Here is a 14,170-nt window from a genome sequence, read left to right as displayed (position 1 = left end):
GTGAGGCTGGATTTTTTTATGGTAGCTTGTTACTATATTATGAATTTCCCTTCGCTCAAGGTATGCATCATTACTGCTTGGTGGCAACGCCATTCGCACGTTCTGGTCTGTTCTGTTTTTTCTCCAACGGATACTGGAAACCTCCCAAGCTCAGACGTTCGTTTCTCTCAACAATCTGGTTCACCTTCTCGCTCAGGTTCAGCGCCAACTCCTGCAATTTCGAAGCCTTGAGCTTGTTGCCCTCAACAAACTCGAGAATGTTGGCTGGCTGGTTGTACAGAGCGGTGATCTCCTCGTTGGCGATCATCTTGAGGACGGTGGACTTGACGATTTTCTCCTCGATCTGGAAAATGGCAGCCAGCGTCGAGATGGAAAGCTTGGAGTAGAAAGTCTCGTTGGTGAACAGGTAAGTTCTCAGTGCCTCGATCTGGAGTTTTTCCAGAAGCATAGCCTTGATTTTGTCGCTGTTGTTGAAAAGATCCCAGATCTTGATGGAGTTGATCAGCTCGCTGGCTTTTTTCCAGTCCGACTTGAGCAGAGCCTTGGCTGCCAGCATAATGTAATCTCTTGTGTACTCTGGAGGGCCGTCGAAAATCTGTCTCTCATGGTACTCAAGCACTCTCTTGAACGACTTGGACACGGCGACTCTTCTCTTGGCAAAGTCGGGGTTTTGCGCCATCAAGGGCACCTCAATCAGCATGGAAGCCGTGTAGAACGAGCATTCTAGGAGCTCTAGGTTGACGTGCATGTGGAAAGGAAGCAGTCTCTGCTTATCCACCTGGGACTGCTGGACTTGGAATCTCTGGACTCCCTGGCCAAGCAGCTCCTTCTGTCTTGGAGACGTGGCAATCTCGTACAATGACTGCTGGGCCTCGTGGATAAGACCACATCTAAATGCACTCAGTCCCAGCTGGACCAGTGATCTGTTGAAAAGCACTTGCAATTGGGGGTCGGCGGTGTGGATGGTGGCCTGCAAGTGCGACAGCAGCAGCATGTCACGAGCTTTGAAATACTGGTCGTTAAACGCATAATAGTAGATGTGGTAAAGCACGGCCTTCTTTCTGAACACGGAGTTTGGCTGTTCGTACAACACCAGGCAGAGTGCGTCGATCAGGCCGTTTGTGTAATCGACTCCCTGCGGTCCGGACTCTTTCAATTTTGGATAAATGCTGGAGTCCAGCGACTCGTCCAATTTTTTCCAGACTGTATTTTCGCCAAAAATGATAAGCTTCGAAGGCTTGAAGTAGATGTAATCCACTCTTTTCAAAATGACTCTGGCAAGCTGGTCACCTTTAGGAGTCTGCAGCTCCTTCTTAGAGATGATCGACTCGTAGTAGACCTGAGCTCTCACCAACAGAGTGTACACTGACGACTCGTCTCTGAGTCTGGAAACGTACTCTGTGGAGTGGGGATCGATGGCCAGAAGATGGGAAGTGAGCTCGTCAGCAAGTCTCTCGACCAATGACGCGATGGAGCCAATCATCTGCTTGACACCGCTCGCGTCGGCTGGCGGCTCGGTCTCAATATCGTCGGTCGGAGCGGCAGTCTCGCTGACAACGTAGTTCCGGTTTTTTTCCAGCACGTCCAGCAGAGCATTGATGTCTCTAAGAGCATATTTCCATTGTTCCAAAGGCATGAAGGCTGCTTTGGCATACAGATCAAATCTGATAGGAACAAGAAGCAGGTAGATGGAGATGAGATGGAAAGGCGCCTTGGCCAGTTGTGTGAGCTCTTCCAATTGGCTGATTTGCTCTGCAAGGTCAACATTTCTCTTTCCTCTGGTTTCTATGATAGAACGCAAAATCGTGAATATTCCAGCAGCCTCCGAGCCAGCAGTCTGTGTGGTTTGGGTTTCCTTTGGAGTGTCGCTTTCGACTAAGGTTCCGCTCTCGTATGCCTCTGGATTTTTTCTGTATAACTCCAATTCCGACTGGTGGTCCTTTACAGCCTTCTTGACTCTTTGTTTCACCACGTTCATCGACTTCGACTCCAACGCGTTCAGCTTCTTCTTCACGTCCTTGTTCTGTGCTGAAGAAATGGTATCTTCCAAAATGGCAAGCGATTTGATATACAGACGCGGCACGGGAATGTGGAACTGTGGATATTTCGAAACAGCCTTGTTCAGCTTATCAAATTCGGTCGATATCTTCACCCAGTCTTCAACCATCGAGAAGTTCTCAATCTGGTCCACGAGATTGGCAATCTCCTCCAAATACTTCTCCTTGGCGCTCTTCACCACCCTCTTTTCTTCTGCGTCGCTGTCTGAGTCGCTGTCGTCTCCTCCGCTCTTGAAATCCTTCTTCAGGAAATACGACGGTCCTCTCACCTTGCCGGCATGGTAGTCGTCGTCAGAGTCGTCGTCGGAGCTGGAGGCCCACTCTTCGTCGTCTTCCTCCTCTTCTTCGGATTCTTCCGGCTCAGAACGTTCGCCGGCCTCAGATTCGGATGACGAAAGAAGCTCTTCCGACGAAGAAAGCAATTCCTCGTCAGAAGACTCCTCCGAATCGTACACAGTCGTAAAAAATCTCGACATGGTGGTATTTAGTAGAATAGATCTGCTATACCTGTTGCTGATTTTTATGAAAAATTTTATTGGGAATGCACGACCAGACCCAGACAGCTGAATTTGTGGAGCTGCCGTCTTTGCACGCAGCGAGTCGTTAGCCAGGGCTGCTCACGGCAGGAGGCAATTTCGTAAGACCACAGTAGAACCCGCCAATGCTCACAACAGCTCTTACCGCTGCATCGGCACATCCCTTCCACCCTTGCACCTGCTCCCTCCCTTCTCTGGCGCTCCTTCCATGATTACGTCAGCAAGTCTTCCTCTTGGACTCGTTGGAAAAAACTAAAAGAACAACAAGACAAACAAAGCACGCATCACTCATCCATTAAATAAAACTCCTTGGAGTATCATCCTCAATTGCACCAATTCTTGCTTAGCTCCAAGCAACTGTTTATTCAAGATGAAGATGCTCACAAAGGTAAGTTGCTCGACCTGTTGACGTGTACTGTATACTAACTCTATTTAGTTTGAATCCAAGTCTTCAAGAGCTAAGGGCGTGGCTTTCCACCCCAAACGGCCTTGGATCTTGGTGTCGTTGCATTCGTCCACCATCCAACTCTGGGATTACCGGATGGGTACCCTTATTGATAGATTCGAAGAGCATGACGGCCCTGTGAGAGCTGTCGATTTCCACCCTACGCAACCGATCTTTGTTTCTGGTGGTGACGACTACACTGTAAAGGTTTGGTCACTGCAAACTAGAAAATGCATGTTCACTTTGAACGGCCATCTGGATTATGTTCGAACTGTGTTTTTCCACCACGATTTGCCATGGATCATTTCGTGTTCCGACGATCAGACCATCAGAATCTGGAATTGGCAGAACCGTCAGGAGATCGCCTGTTTGACTGGCCACAACCACTACGTGATGTCAGCACAGTTCCATCCCTCCCAAGATCTGATTGTCTCGGCTTCGTTGGACCAAACGGTCAGAGTTTGGGACATTTCCGGACTGAGAAAGAAGCACTCGGCTCCACAAGGTGGAATGCGCTCTTTCGAAGAACAATACGCCAGAAACCAAGTGCCCCAGCAAGACATCTTTGGGAACACCGATGCCGTCGTCAAGTACGTGCTCGAAGGCCATGACAAAGGTGTCAACTGGGCCTCGTTCCACCCAACGCTTCCACTGATTGTTTCCGGAGGTGACGACAGAGTCGTCAAGCTTTGGCGAATGAGCGAGACCAGAGCCTGGGAAGTTGACAGCTGCAGAGGACACACCAATAACGTCCCCTGTGTCCTCTTCCACCCAACTGAAGATCTCATTATATCGGTTGGCGAGGACAGAACAATCAGAACTTGGGACTTGAACAAAAGAACACCGGTGAAACAATTTAAGCGGGAAAACGACCGGTTCTGGCTTGTTGCCGCTCATCCAACGATGAACCTCTTTGCCACTTGTCATGATTCAGGTGTCATGGTTTTCAAGCTTGACAGAGAAAGACCAGCAAGCACTTTGTTCCAGAACACCTTGTTCTTTGTTAACAATGAAAGCCAGGTTCAACAGTATCAGTTTGACAAGCAACAAGTGTCTTTGCCAATGCTATCGTTGAACAAGATCAGCAAGTCTTGGACCAAAATTAGAAACATATCCTACAACCCTGCCGAGCGCTCGTTGTTGGTTCAAGCAGGAGAGAATGAGAATGGAGTGTATTCTTACATGGATTTGCCAAAGGAGATTGTTGGTGCACTAGAGCCAAGTCCAAGAGGTGAGGGCGCAGCTACAGCAGCTTGCTTCATTGCCAGAAATAGATTTGTTACCTTTTCAAAAGTTACACACAAATTGGAAGTCAGAGACCTCAGAAACGCGGTCACCAAGGTCATCGATCTTGATTCGGCTGTCAAAGACATCTTGTATGCCGGTCCAGGTACGATCCTTTTGATGAAACCTAACGAGGTTATCCATTATGACGTCCAGCAAAAGAAAGAGCTTGCAAAGATCCAGATCAGCAATGCCAAGTATGCTGTTTGGTCTGCAGACACTCAGTATGTTGCTCTTCTGTCCAAACATACCATCATCATTGCCAACAAAAAGCTGGAGACTTTGATGTCGATGCATGAGACTATCAGAGTCAAGAGTGCAGCTTGGGACGACTCTGGCGTCTTGATCTACTCCACGCTAAATCACATCAAGTACGCTTTGCTGAATGGTGACAACGGAACCATCAAAACTCTAGAGAATACTCTTTATGTTACTAAGGTTTCAGGCAGACAGTGTTTCTGTTTGAACAGAAAGGGCGAGGTGGAAGTTGTGACGATTGATCCTACAGAGTACAGATTCAAGAAAGCATTGGTGAATAAGAATTTCAATGAGGTGCTCAGAATTATCAAGACTTCCAACCTTGTGGGTCAGAACATTATCGGCTATCTGCAAGCCAAGGGATATCCTGAAATTGCATTGCAGTTTGTTGAAGATTCTGAGACCAGATTTGAGCTTGCCATAGAATGTGACAATCTTGACATCGCTTTGGAAGAAGCCAAGAAACTGGACAACCCAGTCATTTGGGAGAAACTTGGCAAGGAGGCCCTTCTGCAAGGCAACGTTCCGATTGTCGAACTTGTCTACCAGCAACTCAAAAAACTCGAGAAGCTTTCTTTCCTGTACCTTATCACTGGTGAGACTGAAAAGCTTTCCAAAATGGAGCAAATTGCGGAGGCAAGAGGCGACTACTCGTCTTTGTTCCAAAACAGTCTTTACTTGAACTCTGTTGAAAAAAGAATTAACACTTTCATCGAAACTGGCCTTTTCCCACTTGCATATGCCACGGCCAAGACGAATGGTCTTGACGATATTGCAGAATCGATTCTGTCCGAGGCGGGATTAACGGAGGCTGACATCCAAATGCCTTCGTTCGGAGAGCCTAACAGTGTTCCTGAGGTGAAGTCTGTCATCACTGAGCCATGGCCTCTAGAGAAAGCTTCCTTGTCCTACTTTGAACAAGCTCTTCTTGGCAACTTTGAAGGTTTATCCATCGAAGACCAACCACAAACACAGGCTACTGCCACTGATAGATTTGCTGCCTCTGTAGATGACGAGAACTTGTTCGAGGATGCTGAACCGATTGTCGACGACGAAGGATGGGATCTTGGCGAGGAAGAGCTTGAAGTCGAAGTTGATGACGATGCAGTTGATGACGATGTTGAAGATGTCGGAGCTCTTTCAGGCGAGCTTGGAAACTGGGTCAGAAACTCCAGATGTGCTGCAGGATACATTGCTGCGGGAGCATTTGAGCCTGCTGCTCAAATGCTGAATAAGCAGCTCGGTATAGCCAATTTCGAGCCTCTAAGAAAGAGGTTCCTTGAGATTTACCAAGCCAACAAGGTTTTCATTCCAGCCATCGACGGTCTCCCATCCCTGAAGTCTTATGTGAGAGCTGACCCAGAGGAAGAGAATGACTCAAAGGCTCTTCCATACGTTCCGGGCTTCGACAAGCTTGAGGCTGGATTGCACGAAGGATTCAAGCTGTTCAAAGCCAACAAACTAGAAGAGGCCATCGTGGTATTCAGGGAGCTAATCTACATTGTTGCTACATCTGTGGTTTACAATACGGACGATGAAGAGAAGTGCAAAGAGGTGCTTGCCGTCTGCAAGGAGTACATTCTCGGTCTTTCTATTGAGCTTGCCAGAAGAGCTCTGCCTCAGGACGATGTGAAGCGCAATTTGGAGCTGGCAGCCTACTTCACAAGAGCCCAATTGCAACCTTCTCACAGGGTCAATGCTCTCCAGGTTGCCATGACCCAGTCATTCAAATACAAGAACTACGCCCTGGCTTCCTACTTTGCCGGCGAGTTCCTCTCCATAATCACCTCGGGGCCAAGAGCAGAGCAAGCCAACAAGATCAAGGCCAAGTCGGATTCGATCTCTACCGATGCCGTGGAGATCGATTTCGATCCGTACGCCGACTTTGACGTTTGTGCCGGCACATTCACCCCAATATACAAGGGTTCTCCTTCCGTGACGGAAGCTCTTACAGGTGCCAAATACCATGCGAGCGAGAAGGGCAAGATTTGCTCAATCACCAAGGTCACCTTAGTGGGCGCTCCTGCTTCTGGTCTACGTATTTTGGCTTGATGTAATAATTTCGTACAATGGATTTCGTCATATCGTTACATATCGTCGTACTTGCGTTTTTTTGTTTGTAAAAAGTACCAGCGCTCAAATTCAGCTACGAAATCTGCAGGTTTGCCGATCACGCTTGTTGGTAGGGAGTTCTTTATCCTGTTGATAATACGCTTATGGTATTTGTCTGCTGTGTCGATGTTCTCGATATCTTGGAGCTGACTCTTGTAAAATGGAATAAGGCTTGAGAGACACTCCAGCTCAAACTCTGTCAAGTTGTTGTTTTTCATCACGAACCAGCCAATAAGCCAGATGACTTTGATGAAGTTGGGAAATTTGAATTTTTCAGGCACCTTGGTGTCGATCTCAATTTTGTAAACCTCCAAATGATTTTTCAGGCTCAGCATGTTGAGGAAATTACCACCCACAATGACGGAGTCGCACGGCGTATAGACTGAATGGATCCAGCCAGAGGGGAGAATAAGCAGGTCGCCCGCGTCGATATCAATTTTCACCCCGTTGTTCATGTAGGCCGGATCGATAGGCTCTTTACCTGGTTTTGTTGGGGGGACGAGATCACCAAACCAAAATGAATTTTGGTCATCCGACAAGCACCATTTCTCGTATGCTGCAAGGTTCCTCTTCGTAGGTGGGAACATTAGAAACTGTTTGTGGCCCTGCAATATAGTGTAGTACACAGAAGTCCCCCCAAAATCCACATGGAAGTCGGTAAACGAGTCTTTGACAGACATGAGGATATATTTACTGACTTTGGGTTTCTCGATCCCGTGCGCTTCCAGCTCTGACTTGCAAGCCAAAAAGATCTTGTTCACAACGTCGATGTCCAGCACTGATTTGGGCAATTCTATTTTGTCGTTCAATTTGGTTTGCGACACCTCCAAGCTGATCACGTTGCGTATCCGATCTCTATCTTGAGCTTTAAGTTTGAAGTAATCTCTCCACTTTCCCAGCGTCCAATTGGGCGAGTTGTTTTGCGTAAGCACATCCATCACCGGCAACTCCTTGTCCAGTCCCACCTCCTCCGCGATTTGGTCGACTGTCATTTTAGGAAAATTGAAGGTGAGATCGTAGCAGTTCTTGTAGTTTGGGAGAGCTGGGTTGCATGCTGGAACAAGAATGGGCCGCTTCAATTGCGTCTCAAAAATTATCTGCGTGAGTTTGCTATCCGTGACTAATCCGCTTTCGTTGCCATCCACCTCTGGACGAACAACGTATATCAGATTTTCCAGGGGTCTATCGTTTTCGAACATTTTGAAGTTGTCAATGTGCGGATGTTTGTCAATTTCGCGAAGCTGCTGACCCTCGTTCAGTGCAATGTAGTCAATTTTCTTGCGCGACCGGCTTGATTTCCGTTTGAGCACCGACGGGCCGTGTTTAGGGGCACAGTCTGGACAGTGGTACTCGCTTATCGTTTCGATCTCATGAGGAGACAGATTGACACAGGATGGATGGAACCATCGTTGGCACAACTCGCAGCCAATCCAGCCATAGACGAGATCAGATCCGGGACCTGCGTCGTCTGACGATTGACAAACAGGACAGTCCTCGGTCTTTGTTTGCACTGTCATACAGAGAAGCCGGGTAAAACAAAAACAAAAAAAACCGACTAAAATAATTCCAATAAAATACTAAAACTCCAATTGGACTCATGCTTATGTTCCGCAGAACTTTCGTCTCCTCCGCTAAACAGTGCGAGGAGTACACGCTCAAAAATGCCATGAAATCCATCAAAGACCAACAGACCGATCTCGAAAGCAGAAGACAGGCAGTGATCAACCCTGCACTGATTAACGGCTTCGAAAACCAAAAAACCTACGACCCATTCGATTTCTCGGTGGCCAAGCTGAGATACGCTGCTAAACAGGAAAGAGACAGCAGGAGGAAAAGACTAGCGCAGTCCACATTCAATACAAAAGAAGTCAGCCCGCTGGACTTTTACTGTTTCCCAAAAGTCCTTTCTCAGTATATGTCGGTCACAGGTAACATACATCACCGTTCTGTCACCCAGCTGCAACACAAGAAACAGCAACAGATGACCAGAGCAATTAAAAGAGCGATACAGGCTGGATTTTTAAGTCCTATGTCGCGTGACGTCGCGTACAGCCCAAAGAGAGGTGATACGCTATAATTTAGAAACTCCATGTACATAAATTAAGGTATTTGTTTAGCATCGACTCCGACCCATTTGAGGTAAACAGTTGTTCCCTGGCCATAAACGGACTTGAGCTCGATATCGCCGTTGAACAGTCTGTTATAAGTGAGACTCAGCGGCAAACCGTAGCCCATGCCAGCTATGATATTGGCCTGATTGGCGCCCGTATTATTGAGAGTCTTGTAGGAATCCTCCTCTACAACCTCAGACTCAAAAGTGGTGAACGAATAGTCAAATAGCTTGTCCAAAACTTCAGGCTTTATTCCTAGTCCATGGTCGACGATCCGCATTTCTAGCTTGTAGAATTGTGGGCCTGGCTTTTCAACATTGGGCTTGTTCACGACTATGAGCACGTCCACTGGCTTTTTCACTCTGTTTTCTATGTGGGCCCGTGTCGAGTTCTTGAAGATTTCGTTCAACACATACTCGATGTGACTGGAAATATATGGGAATTTAAGCGGCTCTAGACCGTCTGGCGACTCAAAGTTCTCCACAATCTGCTCTGTAGTGGTATCGTCGCCGTTAATTGTCACCGTTTTCAGGTTCATCCGGATCTTCTCGTCATATTTCAGGGCAGCCATGTCGTTGACAAACACAAACGAGCGGTGCAGAACCTCAAGAACGTTCATGTTCGGCTCGATCATACCAATCTGGTCTAACCTTTCCAGCTCTTCCCCTTTGTAATTCAGCTGCTCGGTGAGCTGGATGTGATGGTTGGCCAGCAAGCGCATCAAAATCCGCTCCTTCAGATGGTCGTTCAGAAACGTCTTGTCATCAACAAGATTCAGTCCAGATATTTCCTCAAATCCCTCGCTCAATGTCGATAGGTTATCGGTGTGCATGTCGATGGTCTTTTTCAGCATTTGGAGGAACAGATCATTTTGATCTAAATTTTGGATCTTGAAAGTGAACTCTTCAGTTAACTCACTTGCCGGGTCGCACTCGGCCACAAATTCCAAAATCACTTTCAACGTATCCAAATATGCGTTGTAAATGTCGGCGATTTTGGCGTTCAGGACCACAATGTAGGGCAGTTTCATGAATTGTATGAGTCGCCTAGTCACTAAGACCACCATATCGTTCAACGTCTCGTTGGCGTTCTCCACCAGCATCAGCGACTTGTCTCTGTGCGAGGCTGCAGAGTTAAATTTGAGAAGGTCGTTAAGCGCCACAGTCGGCACTGGCCGAGCTGCCTGTTTCTGAATGAATCTCTCCAATCCCGAGCGCAACACATGCTGCTTTTGCAAGGTCTTATTGGGCGGCATGTTTGTTGGATACCGTGACTGATATCGCACAAATAGCAGCCTTCTTGATACTGGGGAGCACCTGAGACTTCGCAAAGCAAGGGACATGATGCTCAATGTTCTAATAATTCAACCTCAAGACTAATCAAATAAATAAATATTTTTGACATTTTTAATTACACACTATTTATTGGCCACCTTGGTCCGACTCAGCATCAGCTCGGAACCGTTTCTCTGGTTGTACCGGCGTGGAGGCGGGGGAGGTGGCCGTTTGCGATGAAGTCCTTTCGAATCCTGCGACGAGACCGACGAATTGCTCCTGCTTCGGTGTATGGGTGCAGTTGGCGAGTCTGGCGAGTCAATCTCGCTCACCACAGACGACTGCGACGAGTTTTCACGCGAAAGAATGTATGGCGCAGGGTTTCTTGTAATCAAGGGACTGCCATACTTGTCGTTAAAAAAGTCCAGCACCAGGCACCGTTCGGCCAGCCGTTTGGTAGTCTCAGAGGTTTGCTCTGCCCCGACGAGATATCTGAGGACCTCAGAAATGCTTTCTCTTTTGTATCCTTCTTCCTTGATGCTTGAAAATAGTATCATCGGATACAGCACGCGCAAATACGTGTTGATCAACGCTTCTTCTTTCACAGTCGACAGATTGAACAGTTCTCGGATCATGATATCTATAATGAGTTTGAGATCGTTAATATAAAATTTGCCACACGTGTGGGAGGTGGTGAACACCAGATACAGCACCTTGAGCATTAGTATCTGAATAACATGGTCCTGTTCTCTATTGAAGTTCAAAATGAGTACCTCGTTGAAATGTTGGAATCGTTGACTATTCTCTGTCATTTTGATGAAAAACCGGTTTTCTATCTGATACGAGCTATCTGCCGTCGACGAAAACTGAGAGACCATAAACTGCTCGTTGAGCACCAGCAGCAGCTTGAATTTCATAAAATTTAGGATGTTGTTCTCTTTTGGTACGACCTCCAGGCTCTCAAATAAGTACTCAAGTAGCTGCGACTGGACGTGGTCAAGCTCTGTGCTTTCAAATTCGTAATTTTTGCAAAGCTCATAGAACAGCTCGAAGTAAGGCGAGTAGTTCGCAATATACGGGTCCTTATCATTCGAATTGTGTGATATTCGTGAATAATTCGACAGCACACCTGCCAGAGTCTCAAATCCATTGAAATTTTTTAAAATCTGCAGAAGGGCGTCCTTATCCGACTGGTAGTTAACTATGAGGATCCACCCGATTATTCGTATTAGCTTCTCGTTCACCGTAATGGAGTCGTTGACCTGTTCCCTCGTGACGTTGTCCAGCATGTCAAATTCCAGCCCCAAATTACTCTCATTGCAACCAACACTGTACGTGAGCAACGATAGCATTTTGCGAACACAGAACTGCATGTTTGATCGATAGTATCTGTGGCACGTGACATACTCTGAGATGTCATTATAAAACTGCTCTTCAGTGTCAGGTGTTGTGAGCTGGTCGCAATGTTCACAAACAAGAGTCAAGTAGTTCACCAGTAGCGAATTGACCTTGTCCTCCGTACAGCCATCTCGAAGCTCATCGAATTGCCTGTCTGAATGAAACAGGTCATTTGCAATGTCCCAGAATCGATCTAGAGTGATAGCGTCCTTCTGTAAAAGCTTGACGTTGGTCATGATGATGACCCGCCAAAGATAAAAAGGTGATTATTATAAAATTCCCGGCTTCTTTTTGGCAGCCCCTGAAATAATAATTATGGTATATTAACAATGCATGGACTTTCAGAGGTGGGTATTATATTTGAGGACCTAACAGAAAGGTGTATGAGAGCGAGCACAATGCCGAGAGGGCAATGATGAAAGGCGATTACAGTCGTTCAATCAGCTGTCACGAGTCTTCAATTGCATTATTACAGGACATAATTGATAGAATAGCTGAAGAATCGCTGATAAACCACTTCAACACGCTCAATTCACTTACAACCCTTAAGTCGCAAATAATCAAACGTATAGACCAGCTTAAGCTAGTTCAAAAATCCAAGGAATATAAACAACAGCGAGATAAAACTCCGGTTCAAGAAAAGGAGCTCTGCGAGGAGCCCAACAATCAGATGCTTATTGAGCATATAAAACTTCTCATGGTCAAAAACCTCAACTTTGATCTGTCTTCCAACAAGGTGAAGTTCATCGAGCAAGATAAAATCAACAAGCTTGAACACGATCTCCAGCTGATCAACTTTAAAGAAAAATCCTCAAAGCAGCAGGGAATAGAGGAGCTGAAGGCTAAGAACAGCGTTCTCACGGAACTTAATCTAGTTTATTATAGTGAATTGATGGCTAATCACGAGTTCATCGGGGATCTCCTCGTATTGCTGAAAAATGGCCCACCACAGCAGTCAGGGGATCAGTACGAGCAACTCAAGAGCGTGATTGACCAGCTACAACAGAAAATTGCTACGCAGGAACGCGATAGAATTGTTCTGGAAAATCAGATTATCAAATTAAAAGAACGATGGAATAATCTCGTTGAAAGCGCTCGCAAACGAAAAGAGCTGGAACTACAACAGCGTGAAGCATAATTTACTTTCACATTTATTTATTTCACCTTCGCAGCATACATCATCTCCTCCTTAGTGATCAAATGCTCGACAGTCTCTATACTGCTAAGAAGCTGGTCGATATTTGAACTCCACTCATTCAAATACTCATTCTCGTTCTTCGGCTTGATAAAGCTGGCAATCTTCAGTGGCCGGTTTATCTTAGCGTAGATAACTCCATTATTCACCAACTCGATGATGTTCAGTTCAACATCCTGTTGTTCCAGTTGCAGCAGCTCACATAACCTTTCCAATCTAATAGATGAGTAATACTTTGAGACTATTCTCAAATTGTATTCTATCACGCGCTTCTGGAGATCTTTGTAATGCAGCTTACCTTTCTCAGTCGACTGATCAAAGGTGGTATCCCTAAACAAATAATCGCCAAACCGTGCCTCAGTTTCTTTCCAGTTGATCAGCTCGTCTGCAGTGAACAGCTTAAGGATCTCCTTTTCAGTTGGCAGCTTATCAACGTTTTTGTCTATCTTCACTCTAGAGATCAGATCGTTCTGCAAATTGGAATACGGCGAAAGCACACTGTAGTAGACAATCTGTCTCAAAGCCTTCAAAGACTCGTTGCTGTCTCCCTTTATCTTCGGGATGTCGTAGATGGCGAGATAATACTTCACCAGGTTGATATAGTCGTCTTCACTCAAAGCAATGTCAATCATTAGTCTGTAGTACTCCAATTTTTGGTCTGCAAACTTCTCCAAAGATCTCACCAGGATCTTTCTCGAGAGCATCTTAGACATCTGATAATCTCCTCTCTTGTTGCTCAAAGTCATTTGTCTCAAAATAAACTCAATCTTTTCACTCAGCTCCATAGACCCGTACGTCTCGACCTGCAATTCGCACAACACATCGCACGCTTTATCCAAATCATTCTTCTTCTCCAATAGAATATCACTGAGTATTCTTGTCACCCGTGCACGCTCGATTTCCACAAAGATTTTGTTTTCGGTCACTGTGCGAATGGTCTCTATCGTTTGAATCTTTGTTTCCAAATCTTGAATTTCATCGAGATGGGAAATCGCTTGTTGAATCATTACCCTAACGGAGTCTTTCAGTTGCCCCTGCTTCTTGGAAAGCAACAAGATCTGCTCGTTGAGCAGAGACCAGTCCTTCTTTGAAGCCAAAAGGTCCATCAAGGTTATCATGATCCTCTTACAAGAAGCCAGATCGGACGCTTGCCTTGTTTGCTTCTCCAACAACAGCAGCTTGTCGACAGCAGACTTGTAGTCCGATTTGGACAACTGCTCAATTTGAGGCAATTGCTCGTCCAGCGTCTCGGTGAAATCTTTTTCAGCTTTCAATGGAGCCTCTCTCGACATGTCAAATATTACAAGGATGTTCAACTGTTTTGCCACTACAATATTTCAAATTTAGGTTTAGAGCCCAGGATTTACAATCTTTTGCTTACATAATAATTAATGGCCAAGCCGATCACTCTCGACTGGTTGTTGTCATTTGCAACAGACGATCAACGCTACCATGTATGTGTCTTCTTTTGACCCGCTGCAGAAGCATCTCTGGACCATT

At 46.1% G+C, this 14,170-nt stretch overlaps 8 protein-coding genes across 8 annotated transcripts; 3 read left to right on the top strand and 5 right to left on the bottom strand.

The window, feature by feature from the left end:
* Window positions 1-70: 70 nt before the first annotated feature.
* On the bottom strand, window positions 71-2,533 carry HPODL_03311 (Subunit of the eukaryotic translation initiation factor 3 (eIF3); the record flags this gene model as incomplete). The annotated part of the gene is made up of 1 exon (XM_014079618.1): window positions 71-2,533. The coding sequence occupies one exon, from the start codon at window positions 2,531-2,533 to the stop codon at window positions 71-73; it is 2,463 nt and encodes an 820-aa protein (XP_013935093.1).
* A 430-nt stretch (window positions 2,534-2,963) lies between these two features.
* Window positions 2,964-6,632, top strand: HPODL_03310 (Coatomer subunit alpha; the record flags this gene model as incomplete). Its single annotated transcript, XM_014079617.1, has 2 exons — window positions 2,964-2,981; window positions 3,030-6,632. 2 exons carry the CDS (start codon window positions 2,964-2,966, stop codon window positions 6,630-6,632), a joined length of 3,621 nt encoding a protein of 1,206 aa, XP_013935092.1.
* Window positions 6,633-6,667: 35 nt separating this feature from the next.
* HPODL_03309 (JmjC domain family histone demethylase specific for H3-K36) lies at window positions 6,668-8,209 on the bottom strand (the record flags this gene model as incomplete). Its single annotated transcript, XM_014079616.1, has 1 exon — window positions 6,668-8,209. The coding sequence occupies one exon, from the start codon at window positions 8,207-8,209 to the stop codon at window positions 6,668-6,670; it is 1,542 nt and encodes a 513-aa protein (XP_013935091.1).
* An 80-nt stretch (window positions 8,210-8,289) lies between these two features.
* Window positions 8,290-8,769, top strand: HPODL_03308 (uncharacterized protein; the record flags this gene model as incomplete). The annotated part of the gene is made up of 1 exon (XM_014079615.1): window positions 8,290-8,769. The coding sequence occupies one exon, from the start codon at window positions 8,290-8,292 to the stop codon at window positions 8,767-8,769; it is 480 nt and encodes a 159-aa protein (XP_013935090.1).
* A 23-nt stretch (window positions 8,770-8,792) lies between these two features.
* HPODL_03307 (Mitochondrial protein kinase) lies at window positions 8,793-10,058 on the bottom strand (the record flags this gene model as incomplete). The annotated part of the gene is made up of 1 exon (XM_014079614.1): window positions 8,793-10,058. The coding sequence occupies one exon, from the start codon at window positions 10,056-10,058 to the stop codon at window positions 8,793-8,795; it is 1,266 nt and encodes a 421-aa protein (XP_013935089.1).
* A 162-nt stretch (window positions 10,059-10,220) lies between these two features.
* Window positions 10,221-11,711, bottom strand: HPODL_03306 (Protein LDB17; the record flags this gene model as incomplete). The annotated part of the gene is made up of 1 exon (XM_014079613.1): window positions 10,221-11,711. One exon carries the CDS (start codon window positions 11,709-11,711, stop codon window positions 10,221-10,223), a length of 1,491 nt encoding a protein of 496 aa, XP_013935088.1.
* A 93-nt stretch (window positions 11,712-11,804) lies between these two features.
* On the top strand, window positions 11,805-12,613 carry HPODL_03305 (uncharacterized protein; the record flags this gene model as incomplete). Its single annotated transcript, XM_014079612.1, has 2 exons — window positions 11,805-11,822; window positions 11,855-12,613. The coding sequence occupies 2 exons, from the start codon at window positions 11,805-11,807 to the stop codon at window positions 12,611-12,613; spliced, it is 777 nt and encodes a 258-aa protein (XP_013935087.1).
* A 17-nt stretch (window positions 12,614-12,630) lies between these two features.
* Window positions 12,631-13,962, bottom strand: HPODL_03304 (26S proteasome regulatory subunit RPN5; the record flags this gene model as incomplete). The annotated part of the gene is made up of 1 exon (XM_014079611.1): window positions 12,631-13,962. One exon carries the CDS (start codon window positions 13,960-13,962, stop codon window positions 12,631-12,633), a length of 1,332 nt encoding a protein of 443 aa, XP_013935086.1.
* Between the last annotated feature and the right edge of the window lie 208 nt (window positions 13,963-14,170).

This window comes from Ogataea parapolymorpha, chromosome IV (genome assembly GCF_000187245.1).
Source record: "Ogataea parapolymorpha DL-1 chromosome IV, whole genome shotgun sequence".
In the NCBI taxonomy this organism is placed as follows: Eukaryota; Fungi; Ascomycota; class Pichiomycetes; order Pichiales; family Pichiaceae; genus Ogataea; species Ogataea parapolymorpha.
Note: the sequence above shows the minus strand (reverse complement) of the source record. Positions and strands in the feature narration are given on the sequence as shown.